General features: G+C 48.4%; 4 protein-coding genes across 5 annotated transcripts in view; 2 read left to right on the top strand and 2 right to left on the bottom strand.

Annotated features, from left to right (window-relative positions):
* The window catches only part of LOC120949101 (uncharacterized), a 252,172-nt gene that overhangs the window by 169,340 nt on the left and 61,971 nt on the right, over positions 1-20,861 (bottom strand). The window lies entirely within an intron of this gene.
* On the top strand, positions 95-5,380 carry LOC120948051 (collagen alpha-1(III) chain-like). The gene is made up of 2 exons (XM_040364021.2): positions 95-1,404; positions 1,478-5,380. The coding sequence occupies exons 1-2, from the start codon at positions 1,108-1,110 to the stop codon at positions 3,941-3,943; spliced, it is 2,763 nt and encodes a 920-aa protein (XP_040219955.2). The 5' UTR covers positions 95-1,107; the 3' UTR covers positions 3,944-5,380.
* LOC120948052 (N-alpha-acetyltransferase 30A) lies at positions 6,370-9,904 on the bottom strand. Its single transcript, XM_040364022.2, has 2 exons — positions 8,116-9,904; positions 6,370-8,029 (listed from the first exon to the last, which is right to left on the bottom strand). Exons 1-2 carry the CDS (start codon positions 9,253-9,255, stop codon positions 7,865-7,867), a joined length of 1,305 nt encoding a protein of 434 aa, XP_040219956.2. The 5' UTR covers positions 9,256-9,904; the 3' UTR covers positions 6,370-7,864.
* Positions 18,807-20,861, top strand: part of LOC120953846 (maternal protein pumilio) — a 147,179-nt gene continuing 145,124 nt past the window's right edge. For both annotated transcript variants that reach the window (XM_049607773.1, XM_049607772.1), the window contains exon 1: positions 18,807-18,919. The gene's annotated coding sequence lies outside the window, so the exon portion shown is untranslated. The remainder of the gene's footprint in view (positions 18,920-20,861) is intronic.

Here is a 20,861-nt window from a genome sequence, read left to right as displayed (position 1 = left end):
CCCATTGTTATATTTATATTCTTTATTTTGATTCATATTATTGGTCATAATTAAGCGTTTTCATCGTGTGCTGTCATAACAAAGGACCAAAACGTGACTCACAGTGGTGCGGTGGACGCCGTGGTGCTTAATCGAAGCTGTCAATCAGCAAATCACCAACATTACCAAGAGAGCCAACACAAAAAAGCAGCAGCAGCAGCAGCAGAACCATCAATAAATAGTAGGCACCATTCCGCGGCCCTCGCCCGGAATATTCCGATTGCTCGCGCTCGAATCGAGAGCGCCCGCGCGGCGCACCGCCGCCCCGTGGTTCACCTGCGTGCAGCAAAGCAATCGACGAGGAGGAGGAGCAGCAGTCGTCCGCCACACACCGTGTCCTGCACACGAAGGCGTTCGTCGAGCACAGGAGGGGCAGGGTAGTGCAAACAGTGAAGTGCGCGCGGCGGTACGCGAACCCCCCCCGCAGGACAGCGTCAGAGCATCGCGTTTTCCATCGCGTTTCCCGCAACACTCCCGGAAGCGGCCAGTCCGTCCAGTGTCGGTGGACGGGCAAACGCGCGCCCATCGTATGCGCGCAGCAGCAGGCGTGAATCCGGAAGTGCGATAGCGCGCAAAGTGTCGTCTGCTTCTGTGTGTGGCAGCAGTTGTTTACCTTCAACGCATCAATCGCGCGGTGCTGAAGAGGAAAAAATTCGGAACCGTCGGCATCCGGCCGACACCAAAGGCAAAGTTTATAGTGCACCGAATACGGTGGCAGTGACAATCCCCCGGGGAAAGTGCCAAACGTGCCAAAGTCGTGCCCAGCATCTCGCGCGGATTGCTTTGTTTTGCTTTCTTTCTGTCTGATTGACGCAAAGCTGACATCCGGAGCTGGTGCGGGCAGGTTCTTTGCGTTGTTAAGATCGTTAAAACGTTACAGTATGTTACGGTGAACGGTGCTACTAAATTGCTTGGCATCTTTGCGGAGTTGCACGCCTGTTTGTGTTGGGGACTGTGTGTGGCTGACTGTGTGTGGCTTGTAGGGTAGACTCCTCGCCTCGCCAGTGTTTTTTTTCTTCCTCACCCCGTGCCCTCAGATGGTTGCACTCTGAGCGCCGGAGGAGTGGAATGCTGTACGATTATCAGCCTCAGCCTTATCAGCAGCAGCAGCACCTGCCGCAAGAAGGAGGAGGAGGAGCAGGAGCAGGCGCAGGAGGAAGGGGAGGCAAAGCAGGTGGAAGAGGAGGCAGAAGAGGTGGCGGAGGAGCGAGCAAGGGAGCGTCAGCCACAATGCCGAAGAAGGATTCCAAGTCCGATGAGGGCGGCCGCAAAACCAAGATGAGCCAGGCGGCTGCGGCCAAGCTTGAGCAGCAACAGCAGCAGCAGCAGCAGCAACAACAGCAGCAGCAGCAACAGCAGCAGCAGGTAAATGACCACTGTTTGGCACATCACTGTGTCCGAGCATCATTGTAATTTGTGCGCTTTGTGATTGTTTTAGGATGACGGTACGGGCATGAAGGGAGGACCTGGTGGTCCGGGTACGGGCAGACCGGGCTCGGTCGGGCCTGGCGGCCCTGGCGGGATGAAACAGTCGGACGGTTGCAGTATTAACGCCGGCGGCGGCGTTCCAGGACCCAACAGCGGTGTGATGGATGCGCTCGGCAAGCCGGGCGGCCCGGTGATGGGTGGCGGCGGTCCGCTGGACGGTGTCGGTGGGCATCCGCTCGACGGCAAGATGAACCCCGGCCTGGCGGGCATGATGGCGGGCAACAAGCCGTCGAACAAGCTGGAGTACACGCAGCAGCAGAGCCAGATATTCGTCTTCTCGACGGCGCTGGCGAACAAGGGCGCCGAGGCAGTGCTGAGTGGCCAGTTCAACTCGATCATCGCGTACCATTGCGCCCAGATGCAGAAACAGAACCGGCTCGGTGGCCCGGGACCGGACGAGATGAGCGGGAACAGCGTCGGCCCGGGTGCGATGTCGCCGTGGATGGACCACGGGCACCACGGGCACGGTTCGCCCGATCATCATCCGATGGGCCCGCGTGGTATGGGCGGACCGGGTGGACCGCCGGACGGTATGAAAAAGTCCGCCACCATTCACCATACGGCCAACGCGTCCTGCCTGGAGAATGACGGTTCGCTGCCAATGTTCGGCGGCGGTGGCGGTGTCCCCGACGGGCATATGCCGCCGCATATGCGCATGGGACCGGGCGGAGGCCCGGGTCTCGACCCGTCGATGGTGATGGGGAAGAAGTCGGCCACCATCCATCATACGCCGAACGCGTGCATGGATCAGGACGGAAGCGGTTTGCCGATGTACCCGTCGGACGGTCACGGCGGTGGCCCACCACACATGCGCATGAATCCGGACGGGATGTCGAAACCGTCCACGATCCACCATACGCCCAGCTCGTGCATGGAGGGCGACGGTGGCGGTGATCCGGGTGTGGGTGGCCATCCGGGCGTGAAGATGGAAAATCCGTCGCCCGTTGGGTCGCACATTTCGCCCAGTGGTGGGGGCGGCGGCGGTGTCCCTGGCGGCGGGCCCGGCGGCGGCCACGGTGGCGGCGGACCCGGCGGTATGGGCGGCCCGGGAGGACCGGGAAGCGGTGGACCGGGTGGCTGCCCGAGCGGCAGTCACTCGAGCTCGACCATCATCGACCAGATGAACTCGCTCGTGGCCTCTCTGCCGCTGATGAAGGGCGGCAATGTGCTGTCGCAATCCCGTGGCCATCCGCAGCCGTCGCTGCAGGGCGTGAAGGTGCCGGACGAAAACCTGACGCCCCAGCAGCGGCAACACCGCGAACAGCAGCTGGCAACGCTGCGCCAGATGCAGAAGATGTTCTTTCCCGAGCAGCGGGGCATGGGCATGGATCCGCACGGCATGGGCATGAGGCCGCAGTTCCGCGGACCGGCCGGTGGGATGCCGCCGGACTTTGGTGGACCGCCGAACCGACCGCTCAATCCTGCCTTCATGAACACGCCCCTCGGCAGTGGCGGTGTCGGCGGCCCAGGCATGGGCGGCCCGGTGGACGGAGGGCCGGGCCCAGGCCCGGGACCGGGACCGGGCATGATCAACGAGCAGATTCCGCCGATGCAATACAACAAACCGAACATGATGAACCCTGGCATGTACGGTGGCGGCATGGGAGGCGGCGGCGGCGGCCACGGCGGTGGACCGATGGGCGGCCCGATGGGTGGCCCAATGGGTGGACCGATGGGAGGGCCCGGTGGACCGATGGGTGGTCCGATGGGTGGCCCGATGGGTGGTCCCGGCGGTGGTGGCCCGATGAATCGTATGTACAAAGCGGATCCCGACCCCATCTTTCCACCCATGACGGAGATGGGAGGGTACGGCGGCGGAGGCGGCGGTGTGATGAATAACCACGGGCCCGGCATGTTCAATCCCGGCATGCAGCAGCGAATGGGCATGCCACCGGGTGGTGGCGGTCCCGGTCCGGGCGGAGGCGGCCCGATGGGTGGCGGTCCCGTTGGCCACATGATGGGGGGACCGAAAATGGGCCCAGATCCGTCAATGCTCGGCGGGCCCGGTGGTCCCATACCGCAGTCGCCCCTGATGGACGACGATCTGAGCAAGGGCTCGATGCAGCAGCAGCAGCAGCAGCAAATGATGCTTCCCGCAAATCCACCTCTTCCGCAGCAACCGGGCACACCGACGGGCGGTGTCGGCAGTAACGGTGGCCCCATGTCGGTCGGCATGAACCCGGGCCTCAATCCCAACGGCGCGAATGGAACGGTCAACAATAATGGCAAAACGAAAGAGCCCTCCCTCTCGCCCGAGCAACAGCAGCAGCAGCAACAACAGGGCGGTCCTGGTTCGAACCAGCAACAGCAAGGACCCGGCAGTCAGCAGGGACCACTGACGCCCCAAACGCCCCAAGGCGGACAGCAAACGCCTGGGCAACCTCTTACCCCACAGACATCGATGGCCGGATCGTAGAGCCAACCCAGACACACAAACACACATACACCCATTCATATACATCCCCACAGTCCCAACAGAGCAAGCATCAAGGAATGATTGTTTTTGTGTGAAAGAGTGAGAGAAAGATAGAGGAAGAGAGGAAGCAGAGAGGAAAGGGAAACAAGATGTAAAAAAAATAGACAAGCAAATGGACGATGATCGTTCGAGGGCAAAGCATTTTGGCCGTAAAGCACCCATTACCGGTCCTTGTCTAAGGAAAAAAAACCTCCCCGTAGCTCACATACATCCATACACTTAAACACATAGAAACAGTCCCACATACATTATACACATGAGCAACAAATCTGCCTTATCATTACCGAATGAATACGAGCAAAATGCAAAGAGAAAGCAAAAAGATAATACAAACAAAACAAAACAAAAAAAACTGCAAACGAAAAAGGGATACGAAAACGTGAAACTATACAAATAGGACGAGAAGCATGAAGCGCATTTGAAGAAGTATAGAGCAAAAAACAAATAGATAAGGAAAGTGTAAATGCAAAACCCGACGAAGAACAGGAAGAAGCAGCTAAAACAGTACGATATCGGTGCGAAAGCAACACAAAGAGAGCGTAATTGGCGTACAAGCGAGACAGGTGTGAAAATGAGCGGAAACTCATAGGCACGCTAGAGAGAAAGGTTATACACCCTCAAACAACCCCCTTCCCCCTTCCGGGTGATCGTTTTTGCGAAGCGCTGGTGCTGTTGTGTACAGGCAGGAGTTCTTGATGTAATAGCTTCTTATGTTGGTATGTTGCTTTCATTTCTGTCCTCAAGGACTCAAAGCGGTTGACGTGCCGTTTGTTTTCCCTCACGTAGTTTTCCCGGCCCATTGCAAGATCGTGCGCAACACCAATTCTTTATTTGTGGTATTTTCTGCTCCTTATTTGGCGCCACAACCTTTTAGTCGGTCTAGGCCTGCCTAAGCCACCCAAGGAGCTTCGCTGTCTGTGACTTGTTGGTGTACTCATAGTTTTATCTTAGTTTTATCCCACACTAAAGCAAACACCCGCCCAACCACCCAACAATCGATCACTACGGCCCGCATTGCAATGGAGGTGTGTTAGTATTAGGGCTTTAAAGAAATTGTATTATTTTAAATGTGTTTGTTTCCATCAGACTCCTCTCCCCAACCCCCCTCCCCCTCGCTACTACACCTCTTTTGCACTGGGAACAGGATTGAACGAAATGCGCTGGTCGATTGCATTATTGCTCCTCCATATCCTACTTGTACTTCTCTCTTTGTTGGAATGCATTGTATTTTGCGTGCGACGCTCCGCGGACAGGCCACTCAAACGCGTTTTATCTTTTACATACATAAAGGTGCCGACGAACACGAAATTATTATTTTTATTTTTTGGCATTCGACCGAAACAAACGGTAATAGATAATTTCTTCTTCTAACGTACATGCCTATTTGCCTTCGCGATTCGTTTTGTCCGTACTTTATCTAGAGAAAATAATGATAATAATAAAAAAAAACATCTAATACAATGATTTTAAGGAAGACACAACACAAAGCGGCTTTTTCTTCGGCACAAAATACGAACGAACCAAGAATTTCTTTCTTGCTCCGCTTTGCTTCACTCTCCCATCACACTATCATCAAATTGAACCATTTGTTTGCTGATTTGTTGGTTCCACCTTGTTTCCCTTATCAGCAACAGTGTTGCAGTGTTTTGTTTGCTTTTTTCCTTTCTTGAAACGGCAAATGCAATTACAAATGAAAATCAACAAAACCAACGTGTGAAACGTGCGAAACGATAGCAATACTAAATATATACATGAATACATATAATCCAGCATGTACCTACCCGTCTATTGAAAGCGCTTGTTTGGAGTGATACTTGACTGATCGATCGTTTAGCTTCTCAACCGCGCTTTCCACGTGTTTAATGTGGAAAGCGCTACACTGCTCAAATGGTGGGTCGCGTTTATTTGTTCAATCCCGCTTTTAATAATTAATCAATAATTATAAACGTTACACACAAACCATTAGGCAGATTTTGACTGTATTTGCTTTCCTTTGTTTTTTGTTTGCGCCACCCTCCTATTTGTGCCTCCAAACATTTGCGTTGATAAATTGAAGCATTGGCGTTCGATACACACTCGGTGTTAGGAAAAGGATAAACTCATCACCAAAACAAACAAAAAAGCTACATGGAGTATCATGCGTAAAACATGCTCGTCTCAGCAGAGAAAGATGGGGGAAAACACAGCAAGCAAGCAAACCACGCAAAGGGAAATAAGGATAAGATCGCAAAGAATATTTAGTGAGGAAGTATTAACAAAAAGATCTTTAAAGTGTTGAATAAAAAAAGAAGGAAAAATGTAATAATTTTAATTATTTTTTTCTTGACCCACGACAGAATTGATTTCTTTGTCCGTTTCAAGGAGTGTTCATCGCTCAATTTTCTGACTTTATTGTTATACTTTTTACAAAATGGTAAACCGTTTCGGATTAATGTTTCGCATTCACGTGGTTGTTTATTTATTATAATTTACCTCCCCTTCTAACTACTATACAGCTTCGCTAACGACACAAACCGACCGTCCTGTGACCGTCCTGTGGTCGTCGTGTGGACTGGAGAAAGCTTACCAAGCTCTCTACATTTTGTTACACATCCTTCCAAAACCATACAATGCTCTGTCCTTGCTTGCATCCGAAAAGAAAATTGAAATCTGAGCCAATGTGTGGAAGTAAAGAAATGTCTAAAGTTCGAGAGAAAAACAAAAACAAAATCCTCACCCAACGTGTTAACATGTTAACTGTTTTGTTTTCTGTTTTTTGCAGCAACATATCCTATCGGTATTATCAATGAAACAAACAAAGCTTGCGCACAGTTCGGTGTTGTGCTATGCTAATCTCCTGGTTTCTCCTGGCGACCGCTGCTATACCCTCAGCACTGACTGGAAGAACACGATACACGCATGAAGCAAAAACAATCCCTACTACAAATGGCTAGTACACTCGCACCCCCATACAATCACACACACACACATGCATATACACAGTACTATATTACAAAACAAATGGTAAAAGTGTTTTACAAATTTTCATTGTTCAGTGCCTTAGTGCGTTCGGTTGCAGCCGAAGCAGCAGCAGCAGCAGCACCAGGGCCGCTGTCGTACGGATTTCGTTACGATGGGAAATAAATTATTTGTGCTGATACGTTTCGCTGGAAAGAAAAGCCTGATGTCTAAAAAAAAGAACAAGTACAGAACGGAAAAAGAAAATACACCAACAAACTGCCGCTTGCAGTTATACAGTGTGAAAGCGGGCCCTGAAGCTGAAGGCGAACAAGAATCCAGACTCTTCTAATGATGGTTACGCTCGGGTGAAGAGGAACATAAAAACAAAACTGTGCACAAGAACAATGAGCAACCGCGTGCACAGTGAACTGTTCCCATAAATATTGACCTATGCTGCCTTGTGTTACATTCGATCGCTTCATAAGGACCTAACCCATTTCAATTCCTCTCGGAGGGGCAGGGGAAACCGATTAAATATTGTTCCAGTCTAGGTTCAGTATTTGGTTGTGCAAGGAAAATGGGTGGCAGGAGAAACGTTTTGTTTGCAAAACATTTTGCTGATATCTATTAATGCCCATTCCATTTGAAATATCACGCAACTGCGAGCGCATAGCATAGTACAAAACGTATGAGTATCCGGTACAGCTCGTACTGGCTTCAGAATGCTGACCATTTTGATTCACTAGCTTTTTGCACACATTCAAAATTGGCAACGGTCTCTTTCCCCGTCCCCGTCGCTAATCTTGGCCGGCGTTTATTGAGGACTGTTGCCTTGTTACCTTGGGCATCGCGACATTCCGTCTTATCTTCGATACAAACGAAACAAAAGGACATCTAGGTTTGGTAGGGGTACAGCTGCGCTCATCTGAACCACAGCTTCAGTCGTAACGCGTCGACACCGTTAAGGTAGTAGTGAAACAGCCGCTTGTCTCGCACAAAGCCCAGATTTTCGTACAACCGCAGTGCCGGTTGGTTCGTGATTTCCGTCTCCAGCACCACCTCATCGGCGTGGTCCTCCACCATAGCCTAAAATCAGAAGAAACCCAAAAAATGAAACACATCTTCTTTATCCACGAGCGTATGGAAAGGAATGGGATTGTGCTTGATCGTACCTGTATTGCTTTCTGCACGAGCGTGGTGCCGATTTTTAGCTTCCGATAGTCCTTGTCCACTGCCAGCATTGCGATGTAGCCGCGGCGCGTCTCCTGCCGGTGAATGTCCAGCTTGCAGACGATCGCACCGACGCAAGTGTCCCGGTGCAGCGCCAGAAAGCACAGCTTTGGCCAGTTGTGTATGAAATAGCGGTAGGTGTAGATCGAGTACGGCTCGGACAGATCCTTCTGAATGAGCGCCATGATGGCGGGCATCTGGCGTTCCGATTCGTACACCTGGTAGCGAATCTCCATCGGTGTCAGGGCGGACTTGCTCCCGTCCACCGCTGGCAATGGATCCGCTGAGGTAGATGGATCTGCGCAACTGGCCGTAGCTTGAACGCAGGAAGCTAGTTCCGGCTCGGCCGTGTCTTGCTGTACTGCCACCATTACGTCAGCATCGGCCGGCTGCTGAACTTGGCCCCTATCCGCATCCTGTAAGGCAGTTGCTGCTGTGGGACGTTGAGATTTGCCTTCTGCCTTGTCGTCGGTCTTTGCGTTGCCATGCTCAGCACAGTCTCCGCCCTCATCCGTGGTGCTAGCGTGTCCCTTTTTTGTAGCCCTACTGCGAGCCTTTTTCCTTCCCGGAGTGTCCTTATGGGTGGGCGGCAAGGACGTTACACCACCATTTGCCTCTTCACTTCGTGCACTCGGCAAACCATTCGTTAAGCCATTAAGTCCGATTTGAACACATTGCTCCAGCTTCTTGCTGATCGCATCGACGGCCGATGGCGACTCCTCGGCCGGCAGCCCGTTGCTATGACTACTGCTGTGGTTGTTACTGCTATGACTACTACAATTACTATTTACAACCGCTGCATTCCGCTGTTGCACCTGCTTCGCTAGCACCGCCTCCAATGGTTGCGCCCTTGCCGTGTCTAGCGTGGCGGAGGAGATTGTCGCATTCGCTTCTCCCGTCATCTCCGGCTCGGTAGAGCTATTTTTAGCTTTATTTTTCCTCTTGGCCTTCTTGCGCCTTCCGGCACCGCTCGCTACCGCGGCCACCGTGCTGCAGTCCTCCGCGGACGTTGCGTTCCCATTGGTAAGTTTACCGCTTGTTCCCGTTTCCGTCGGACGCCCGTCCGGTCCGATCACGTCCATTCGGGAGGGAGCGGGTGCCGCCTGCAACTTGACCGTCTTCTGCGTTTCTCGAGGTTTGTTCCTGTCACAACAGGGAAGAAAAATCCACTGCTCGCACGGCCGGGAAGCTGGCACAAAGATTTGCCTTGGTCAAACAAAAACGTTGGCACGCGGAGCAAGCACTTTCCCCACAACAAACAGCTTACAGTGGGATGAACAGGGCACCACAACACAATTCCGTGGTTCAGATTTAACAATTTGGTGCTTTTCCACGATCCGCGATCTATCATACGGTTTTCGTAATCGATATCATTTTTCCTTGCTTTTTTTCCTTCCCAACCTTTCCCAGATCGCAGTGGGAGGGAGTTGACCCGTGCCGTTCCGATGGACGATTGCTCGCAGGAAGGAGTGCAGTTTCGGTGGCACCGCCGGACCTGCACGAGGTGATTTAGTACGTCCCCAGGGGTCAGGAAGAGAGTATCCCTCCCTTCGCACTATTCAATGGTGGGCAGAGGTTGGGTATCACAATACTGGTGCACTTTTCCTACGGGCGACTACTTCTGTGTGGATTTTTTCTTTTATTTTGCTACTACCCTTGCCAGTGCTATTGCAGCTCTGGTCACCTATTGCTGCACTTCTCTTGCACGTATTCTTTCGCTGTCGATTGTCAAATTCGTCGAACGTTCCCGTACAACATGGCGAGAGTTTTTGACGTAAACAAATCGCTGCATCTCTCTCACTTTCGTCCATTCTCACTCGTTGTGTCATGCCATCTCTTTTGGCGGTTGTGGACGTAAAGATACATGTAAAGATGTATATTACAACGTAAAGATGTAAATAAACTCGGTGGTTGATATAAATGTGGAGTGCAGAATATGTTGGTTATTTGCATCGAAATCGACTAATGTTTAGTGCAAATGTAATTAAATTAATGGGTAAGGGCCGTAGGTCTGGCGTGCAACACATAGAATCGTCGTTCAAAGCGGTTGCATGCTTGCAGTAGCACGGGAATGTGACCATGCAAAATATCCGGCGTCGGGTAAGTTTTCTCTTTTACGAAATCCTTGATGTTAAGCAACCCAAGTGCCACAAATCCACTAAACGACCACTAAACGGCTTCTAAACGACTCAAGTTCTCTACCTAAACGGAATGTAGAAAGACTTCGTTTAGCAGACGGCAAACGACTCATGGATTCTAAAAATAGCGAAAAAGCTGGTGGTGCTCTCTGGTGGTGGGATACCCCAACCAGTTGAGCTTCATCGCTTGGAGGAGAGTTTTCTCATTTTCTCTGTACTGTTGTATGGTTTCGCATTGAAGTTATGCATCGCTAGAACTAGAACGGCAATACGATTGTTTAAATACTAAACTCCAACGGAAACCTCCAGCACTGAAGCAAGTGAGATTTGAGTAATGGTCGTTGGTGTTGATACCCACGTATCTGACCACACGACCATTCATATAGATTTTTGCTCAGAAAGTTAGAAGGCTATATAGGTCATGATAAGAAGAAACTTGTCGAAACACATTGTAAGAAAAGGATGGCAATATAATGATGAGTTGTAATACGCCATCTATTGATCAAACCAATGAAGCTGTGGAGCTTTCATTTTTTTTTCTATTGATATTCAATTTTCCAATCGTTTAAGCTTAATCTGTGGCCCTTGGGAATAGATTACCAAGGTGTGCTCTTTTTCACCTTGCAGATAGAGAGATGCTGTACCGCAGTAGGAAATGTTTTGATTGCGGCAGGTATGTTGTGATTGCTCGGAAGTGCTACAGATTGTGTTAATCTGAATGTGTGTGATTTCTATTTTGTAGACAACCATACACCGGGATGTATAAAGGCAACACAAAACCTCACTGCAACACTGCCGGAGACTAGTTTTTGGAATGACCATCTGGGTGAAAGATGGTTGAACTGTGTGCAACATAGCACGCATGTTCTCAAGCCCTCATGCACCGATATGCACAGCAACGGAAAACCAGCTAGTTAAATTTGTTTGTTTACATGTTTGCCTCATCTTATATGTAGGTGGTTTGGTCCCGGTTTAACACGTCGTGATCCGGCCAAGATGCCAACCATTCTCCAGATCACTCGGCCCAGGTATGACTTCCTTCATAATCATCAGTTCCCGACCAACGATAGGTGATGTGCGGATTGACCTGCAATGTCGTTGGTAGGTTCGTAGGTGCAAGAAAGCATAAACGATTCCAACCGATTGGGACCGTGAATTCGGGTCGGGTAGGACTAAAATAGGTTCAAGACCCGGCCTAAACTAGCTGCACCAATTGGTCGGTGTGTTTATGTGTTGTGACGTAGCGGACCTGCAGCATCCACGGATCTGTATGAGATTGTTATTGGCTCGCGCTCGACTCTACGACGGGTCGTGAAATGAATCGTAAGTCCCATCACTAGTTGAAATCCGTCCGGAGTGTTTGATACGTAGACAAACGCAGCGACAGGGGTAGAAGATATGTATGCTCTGCAGCGTAGTTTGGCTCTTTTGGTTACGAAAGTGCAACTTATTTAAAATGTAACATCGTGGTTGTAATTTAAATAAAAATGTATAACAAAAAATCGAAAATTTCTTTTTTCTTACTCTGTGCCACACGAGGAAAACAAACTTAATTCGAGAAATTGCAATGATCTTGATGACATTAATTTAATTGTATATGTTGTTGTTATTACAGCAATTATCCGCAGTACGCGATACTCGATATACGCGAATTCGCAGTACGCGATTCCTCTAAATTTGACAGCTCCATGTGTTTTTTGCAAATATTTTAATTTTTTGAATTATTTTATGCTCTTTTTGAATTTCCTTAATGTTCTTAATGCATTTTGTATTAAATTTGTGCAAAAGATACCTATTTTATAACAAAAAACTTTAATGCAAAACTCTGTGGCGATATTTTTCAACCCTCGAACCGGTAGTGTAAACTATTTTTCCATAGGAATCCGCTATACGCGAAAACTCGAGATACGCTATTGCGCTCGGTCCCGTACGATAGCGTATATCGGATAATGACTGTATATAGTTCCAAACGTGCGAGCCATGGCCAACACCAAAATGCCATGGCAGCGTTGTGCTTGGAACGGGTAGAAGCAGGGTGACGTGGGAAATTATTATGGAACCTTGATATGGAAAGAAAACCGGAACACATTATATGCATTGCATTACTTTCATACATGGGATGGAAAATGATGATCATGCATGAAACATGTTCATTTTTTTATTTATTTGACTTCCGCCTACACCTACGCTTCTTTGATATAGCTTCGTAACCATCAAACGGCATGGCACGCGAATAACACCTTGTTAGAAATGTAACGAAGTAAATACATTAATAAAACCACCTTTAAAAGTTCTATACCGGCTTTACCCGATTCCCCCAGCGCCTCAATGCCGCAAGCGAATGAAGACAGTACATAGAAATCCACCACCGGTTCAGTTAATGCGATAGCAGAACAAGTATAAGCAAGTGAGACGGCGGAGCACAGATACTTATATGGCAAACACATGAAATGTTGGATCCCGTGGGGTCAATGAGGGGGAGATGGAGGAGTAGTGGAGTGTATTTATTTTTTTGGCTGCTTAAGCTTGTCTACCAAGAAAATTGCACACTAGTGCGAACCATCTTGAACCCTCAAAAACCCTCGCAACGACTTTCAAAAATGCTCGCCAGCGAAGGAAAATCGCACCGATTTGGAGCGTTGGCGAGCTCGTGAAAACCGGTATTTAGCTTGCGGGGACTACTTTTATCACGTACGGTTGAGGAGTTTGCATTGTTAAACGGTGTGTCGTTTCTGAGGAAGAAGCAGCACGCCAGTGCAATGAATGTCCGTAGCAGCTGATCAGAACAGATACACCGCACAGAAAGCCAAGGTGTATAGTGAGACCAGAGCATGTGCAGGTTTTCTGTCACGCTTTTTGACCTTAAATAACCAGCTACAATTTTGCAAAAATATGTATCTTCCTCTAAAACATTATAAACTTCAATCCAACGTCATAAAAAAATCATTTTTTGAATAACACACCCCGTTTTGTTTCATAATGTTGCTTGTCAACACGACCCCATCTGCCATCTGTACACCTCAGTGCTCGCTGTTCGTTCGCTCATCTCAGCTGACTCTCCCAGTTCTGGCCAAAGAGAGCGAGGGAAGACACAAGAGAAAAGGATAGAGAACCGGGCCCGCGGTGCGGCACCAACACTGTGCCAAGAACAAGACGACGACGGTGAAGCTCATCACCAGAGAACCCCATCGCGGCGGACATACAGAACCGTGGACCTGTACCTATATTTCGTGGGACGGCGTGTTGGTCGTGCGTGAACGAAGCAGCGTGTTTGTGTCCGCAGCACCGCAGCAACATACATCCTTGTACAACATCCTTCCGCCCCTGGTGTAGCGACGATTAAAAAAAAAGGTGGCCGGGTCTGTGCCGTACGGCCGCGTTGTTCGGCATTCCGCGAGTTGGGTTCAAGGTAAGGAAGGGCATGCCCGATACTGCCTGGGTGCCGCAACCTAATCGTGTTGGGAATAGAATTAAAACAAAAAAAAGATGACCGGAAAGAGACTGGCCTGGCATCCTGTGGTGTAGGTTTTACGATAAACGGCCGTTCTATGCGCTAGGCATGCGTGTGTGTGTGTGCGTTAGCGCGAGTGGGACTGCGTATGCGTGTGTATGTGTGCGTGCGAACGATTCGGTGTGCATTGACCATGATAGAGATGTTCCGTGCGTGCATAATGCGAATGCTGCAGACAATGGTGCACTTGTTCGGTGGGGGATCTTTTTCTTTCGTCGTGCAGTAGCACATGGCCAGGGGGAAGAATCCAACGGGAGAAGGAAATAGCACGGGGAGGATGTGCCTGTGTGCTTGTTCTGGTGCTACACACCTTGCGTGGATTGCATTGCGACAAAGCAAGCCGGGGACGATTCGCTTGCAAGCAGCGGAAGCCTTGCTGCCGTCGTCGTCGCATAGGCTTTTTTGTTGTGCTTGTTGTTGTTCTAGTTGTCTTTTCTCATTGCTCTACCGTGTGTAGTGGAGTGATAGTAGTGGTAAGGTAGCATCAGTAGCAGCCCGGAATTAAACTCGATACTCGGTTGCGGTTAGGTTTTTTCGTATGGGTGTAAGCGGCGCGCCGCCAAGGGTCGGTGGACGGATAAAAACGGGCGCACGAGCGTGCAAGCGAGAGAAAGAGAGGGAAATGAGAAGCGTTTTTAGCAGGAAAGGTCCCACAAGCGCGCGCGAGAGCAACGCAACGCTCCGTCTCTCTCTTTCTCTCTCTCTACGCTAGAGACACACGCACACATACACACGTTCTGTTTCTGTCTCTCTTTCTCTCTCTCTCGCTCGCGCTCTCGGATTGTTGCGGGGTGTACGAGTTCTTGCCCTGGTACGCTCTTGCGCTGGTGTGCTGCGGCCAGTGTCAGAAGTATTCAGCGCGTCTCACCGTGTGCACGGACGAAAATCGAGTTGTGTGTACATATAGTTTTTAGTAGACGGGCCCATTGAATTGCTCTGGATGGCGGCAGAGGCAAGTACACTACTCCATTGGTTTTCTATATATATATGTGTGTGTATGTGTGTGTTCGTGCGTGTGGAGCAGCAGCAGCAGCAGCAGCTTCTACACGGCTGATGTACGCGGGGTGATGTTTTGTTCGTTTTGCGAAAAAACAAATGGCGTAACAAAGGCGGTCCCCGAACCAGGTTTTTCGTTCGCGCGGTTGTTCCCGCTAGTCCCGCTTTTCGAGAACCCGCTGGAAAAGGGGGAAAAGCTTTGCCCCCAGCCTACTGGGCAAATGTGGCTGGGTTTTCATTCGTTGCAGTTCCGTGCCCATCCTCCTACTTCCCTACTCCTACGATGGAATAGGTGGGGGAGGTGAGGGAGTTCTCACGAAATCGTCGCATGGGGCAGAAGGAGACTGTGCAGCGCGCATTAATGCAGACCATTTCTGGGGGAAGCTTTTGAATGGTTTGTACTGCATCAATGGCAGCAAGGTTGATCGAGAGACGAAAACTGTGCTGCCTCCGGAAGGATAATGGTTCTTTCACAACGATTTTTTCTTCTTCTACTTGTCAATTGCCCCTGCCTGGTTCTAGGTGTTTGTGTGTGTGTGTGTGTGTATGTGTATGCTCGTGTGTTGGTGTGGTTGTTCCGGTCGCAGCGCACCATTCTTACTCACCGCGGACACAACTACACGCATACAATCACGCATATGCTGCTGTCAGAATAGATGAAGGAAATATGGAACGGTGTTATGCTTCTGGGGCTGGGTGTACTGCTGTCTGGTGCTGCTGTCTTGCTCTGCTCGGATGAAGCAACTTCTTCCTGGCCTGTGCCAGCCTTTTATCCAGCTCTCCTTGCCATTGCCAAGTTGTATGAACCATTTCGCCGTTTTTTTTTTTATTGTATGACACAAAGTTTTGCATAAAGGTGGGCAGGCAAAAACGGCTATTTTCCGCATTGTATTTTGGAGGGTGGGGTACGAGGTACGAGGCAACGAATTGGAAACTTGTGTCGGTGCACGTTGAAGGAATTGGTTTCCCTCTGGTCATTTAATTGCGACCTGTTCATTTTCGGAAAGTTTTCATTCTGCAAAGGAAGCTTTCATTGATGGCAAAGTGGAATGAAAAGAAAAAAAAGGATAAGTGTGCAAATGGTCGCTGTTGAATATTGTTGGTCTCTTTTTTCAGAAATGTTGACATCTGCAGCGCTGATTGTGATATTCATTTTTTATCTCTGCTTTTTTTCCCTCTCTTCTCTCCCTTTTGTCAGGCTTCAACCGAAACGCCCGTGTACAGTTAGTGATAAAGTGAGCAACAAAATTATCAAGTAAAATAGTGCATCCACCAACCAACCAACAACCATTAAATCCAACACCACCACCATTTACTACTACTGCTATCTTCATCGTACACCTTACAATTTGCTGTCCCGTTTTTTTGAATCGTTCTGGATCGTCGTTGTGTTCTTTTGTTTGGTTTCTCCTTTCCATTCGTCGAAATCCGCAAACGGCAAAATTATCCGGGCTCCATTTTTTTCCTGGAAATTCGAACCGAAAACCTCGGCGTTTAATTCTGTATCACCGCCGCCCCATCTCACCTTCGCCAGCACCAGTTCCTGGTTTTTGCGTTCCTGTTGTATAGAGAAACCTGTATAGAAATTGATGCAAATAGCTCGATTTTAAAGAACAGTCGCAGCGGTCAAACGGATGAATGAAGTGATTGGTTATTTGTTTGTGTAAAGAAGTAAAAACAACATTGATCGGGAGCGTGACGGAGATCGGTGCAACAATTGACTTTTGCCCGCAGTGCTGTACTTGTGTTTGGCGTACATGTGTAGGATTGAATTCGGTCGGTTCTATTTGCTGCGATAAATTCGTGTCCATCATCAAAACCCGCAAAACGCGTGAACTGTGCGACAAACGAGGCGTGTGAGGCGAGCGATTTTTCTCACGCGGTGAGATCTGCCGTGCTCACCCTAACCATCGCCACCATCTCTGTTCGCTTCCTCGTTGCTGTGGAATCATCCCGCATACACACGCACACACGTACGGCATCTGTTCGGTGAGGTGCAGGATTTCTTGGAGTGTGACGAAATACACTGCCTCCCTATCGTGCGTGAACCTTTCTTTGCGTGTGTATCATTGCGATCGCGGCGTGCATTTTAATTTTGTTCTGTTTTCCCTCCCCCGGGTGGCCGATCCAGCTCTTGCGCTGTGTCTGGAAGTGTGCCTGTCTTTTCTTGCCGTGTGTATGTGTGCAGGGTTGCGCAAATAATCGTAACCAGGAGCAGCCGCCCAGCTCTCTCGCTCTCTCCGGCAAGTGGGAATTCTGTAGCTGCAGCGCGGTGTAAATAGTGATACAGCACACGGATAGTGTTTCTCGCATCTTCACGCCGCTCTGCGAACCGTAGCCGGTTGTGTTTGTGGACGCGCCTGTGTATGTTGTGTATATACTTCTTCTGTGCGTGCGTGCGTGCCTGTGCGTATGCGTGCGGCGTTCTTGTTTCGGAAGAGTGAAGCCGTTTTTGTGTGTGTATGTGTGTGTGTGTGTGTGTGTGTATGTGTCTCGTCAGTCTATTGTGAAACAATTGTTCCGTCTCTGTCACTGGTGCCCTTGGCCATCGCGCCTTCGCCCATGCGTTTGTTGACCGCCGACCAACACCGCCTCCGCGCATATTCAAATAAGCCGATTGCGTACTTTGTGCGTCCATCCGCGTGCGATTCATGCGATCGCGCAAATAATAGTCCTTGAAGCATACGCGCGTGCTTGTGTGTAAGTTTTTGTATTGATCGCGGTCAAAAGTGCGTGTGCGAGCCTGTGTATGTGTGTGTGTGTGAGAAGGAGGAGGAAGTATTGCACAAGCAGCAGCACGTTGCGGTAGTTTTCGAATAGAAGCATCATCATAATCGATCCCCGTTGTGTTCAGGCCACAGGCTACAGCATACAAGTGTGTACATTGGTAATATATAAAAAAGCAAAATATTAAAAAAAAGTGTATAGCGTTCTCGTGTAGGTGTAAGCGCACGCGTGTGTGCATATTGTGAAAGTGTGTAAAGCAAAAGTGCATAGGACCGATAGGTCTGCGAATCTTTCCTCCCGGTTTTAGAGAAGTCATTTCAATCCTTGCCGGTGTGTAAGCGCGCTCGTGCCTGTGCCAAAGGTTGCAGTGTGCGTAGTGGAAAGCTTGCGTATTGTTTGCCAGTGTTCAGTACGAGTGTGTGCGTGCGTGTGCGTCTGTGTGTGCTGTTGTTGCATAGCTGCGTTTGTTCATCCAGCCGCTCCACACGAACTAAAAGCGGGGTGCATCGTCTTGTGTGTGTATCGTGTACAGTGTGTATATTTTTTTGGTTTTATCCTGCCACTCCTCTACCCCCACTACCGCCACCACTACATTCAATTCTAAATCAAATGTGTCATCAATACCAATAAGAAAAAGCAGTGCATAGTGTTGTGAAAACAAATCGCATTTCATTTGTTTGCTTGCAATCGGTCGCTGCAACTCACGCCTGCGACGGCCCCAAACACCACCACCAACCACCCAACGTGCATTGCTGCATTCCGAGTGCGCGATTGAGTAGTGTGTCTGTCTGTGTGTGTGTGTAAATTGTGCTGCTGTTTTAGAAGCTGCTTGCCGCTCAACAAAGCAGACGCGCCTCGGTTTTTGCTATCTGTAGCGGCGCGCGGTTCCTTCTCGGCCGTGTGTGTGTGTGTGCGTGAGCTGTTGCGATATTGCACCGCAACTGGCGGATTGAGCAACGACGCAACGACGTCGCGGCGACGAGGATAGCAGCGCACTGGCCGCGTAGCAATCTAGAAGGCCCTGTACACACGCATACCAACGCGCAGGACCTGGGGGGTTTTATGCTCAACACAAACTGCTGAACCCCGTCCCCAAAAAAAAAACACACACAAAAAAACGCGCACCGTTCGGCCGCGAGAGCAAAGAGCGTGCCGTGGAGTTGTTGTTTTCAAACAAAAACCACCATTTCTCATCCGAGCGGGGACCAGTGGCAGGGAGATAGACGGTCGTCCAACCGCGCGGGTCTCATCTTATTCCGGGTGTGTCTCTGTGCGCTGCGTGCGAGCAAAAGGCAACCCTGCTCTACTCGCCGCGCTCTCCACACTGAACTTTCTTCTGCTGCGGCACAACAGCGCCTCGGAACAATCGTGAAGGTACGTTCAAATGGGGTTGGGATGGGTTTTTCGTTTGTATATGGCATGCGATACTATTCTTTAGTACCGATGAATGATCCAGATGCTTAGTATATTTTAACGGTTCAAAGCACATTTAATTCATATCAACTTCGTGCTCATTCCATTCCCTTTTCGCTGCTTGTTTAGCTGCTGTGCTTGGCTACGTGCATAAATCGTTTCTTCGTATAAGAACGTCAGCAACATAACTTTTAATTTCTATGCTAAACAATCCGATACAAAACATATTAATATATCGGTACTTGATCAGTAAAATTGCTTATAATTCAGTTTTTTTATTTACTCTTTAAAGATTATTTTAAAATCAGAGGAGCATAATAGTCTATTCGAGGTTGAATGTTTTAAATTTATTTATGTTTTCATTTATAATTCAGAGGCAGAATTTATAAGTAAATAGATAAGAAGATATGGGGTGATTCGATGGTCTAAGGCGCATCTCCTCGTCTATAGGCCTTAAGTAGATCGATTCCCAATCGTATCCTCGTAGTACGGATTCCATTATTTAGTACAATCCTGCATACAGGGTTTTCCAAGTCACTTTCGAGTATAAACATTGTTATTCACCACGTGCAAGATGTTAATCCTCATCAATTTGACATTTAATTTCCATCACAATAATTTTTAATTTCTCTAGCATGATTTTCAACACGACTCAAGCTAGATTGAGTTTGACAGTTCTTTGTTATGTGTTGAAAATCATGTGTTGAAAGTGAAATTTATTTTTGAAACAAATATAGGGGAAGGTAGGTAAAGACGGACACGTTAAGGGAAATGGTAAAAATCTAGGGACATATAAGTGCAACGACCATGAAAATGTGCATACATTATCTTACACTCATGTTTTATCAGAAAATGTGTTGAAACTTTTAAGTTTCCATCGATTATTGCGTTTTTTTCATGAATGAAAAACATGGTTTTTTTCGTACGGGTTTGAAATGTTCGGGTAAGACGGACACCTGATATGGGAAAGATGGACACCATAAAGGGTAAGATGGACACCTGTAGAAAACGTTGAAAAGTTAAGAGTTTTACAGTATTTTCACAAATTCTTTCGCTTTCCACGTCCTGGTACGTTTATAAACCAATTCTTGGCCTATTGCAACGACGATTCATTCAGCCGTGGTTTTAGAAATTGTAAACAACCCTTCTAATATATTGTAGAATGCAGCATCTAAAACATTATTGAAATATCGCGCACTTACAGCTGAAGTTGCTCCAGTGTACAGAACAACAGTCTTGAACTTCCTTTTAGGAAATTACTCCGCGAAAAGTCCACGACCCCAGTATTTATAAGGGACTTGTTAATAGTTTGGATTTCCACCATGTCAACATTTGATTTTTGTAATCTCATAGAATTTCTCATCTATTCCTGAACAATGTCGTATCAATGTCTCATCTTGTTATTGCTTAAAGTTGTCCAAGTCGTGACAAGATATTGGATTTCGTGAAGCGCCTCATCAGCGTCGAGCGAGTAATAGCATAACGAGTGGCTACTATTTTGACCGGTGTTTCATTTCTCGCTTTTTTCAATAATTTCTCAAGTTGTTGATTGGTTTATAACTTCGGAATACCCGTATTTAAGGTATTTGAAGAAATCTATTCATCACCAATTGATATAAGAAGTAAAAAAAATCAATAAATTCGATGTCCATCTTTCCCTACAGCAAAGTGTCCGTCTTTCCCGCTTTGGTGTCAAGATGTTTAAACCACCAGAAAACAATATTTTGTATTGCTTTCATTCTCGTTCTTTCGCCAGTTTTTTCATTAATGATCGCGACAACCCATTCATGAAATAAATCTTCCGGAAATATAAACAATACAAGTTGTAGAGCTTAAGATCGGCAGTAGTCAATTTAGATCCACAAGGGTCCACATGATTGAACATTTATTTTGTTCGTGGATT

The sequence above is a fragment of the Anopheles coluzzii genome, chromosome 2 (assembly GCF_943734685.1).
Source record: "Anopheles coluzzii chromosome 2, AcolN3, whole genome shotgun sequence".
NCBI lineage: Eukaryota > Metazoa > Arthropoda > Insecta > Diptera > Culicidae > Anopheles > Anopheles coluzzii.
This window is presented reverse-complemented; position numbering and strand designations above follow the sequence as displayed.

Coding starts and splice junctions, on each gene's coding strand:
- LOC120948051 (XM_040364021.2), top strand. CDS start 1,108: ATGCTGTACGATTATCAGCCTCAGCCTTATCAGCAGCAGCAGCACCTG. Junction 1,405..1,477: donor AGCAGCAACAGCAGCAGCAG/GTAAATGACCAC, acceptor TGATTGTTTTAG/GATGACGGTACGGGCATGAA.
- LOC120948052 (XM_040364022.2), bottom strand. CDS start 9,255: ATGGACGTGATCGGACCGGACGGGCGTCCGACGGAAACGGGAACAAGC. Junction 8,030..8,115: donor TCGTGCAGAAAGCAATACAG/GTACGATCAAGC, acceptor TTCTGATTTTAG/GCTATGGTGGAGGACCACGC.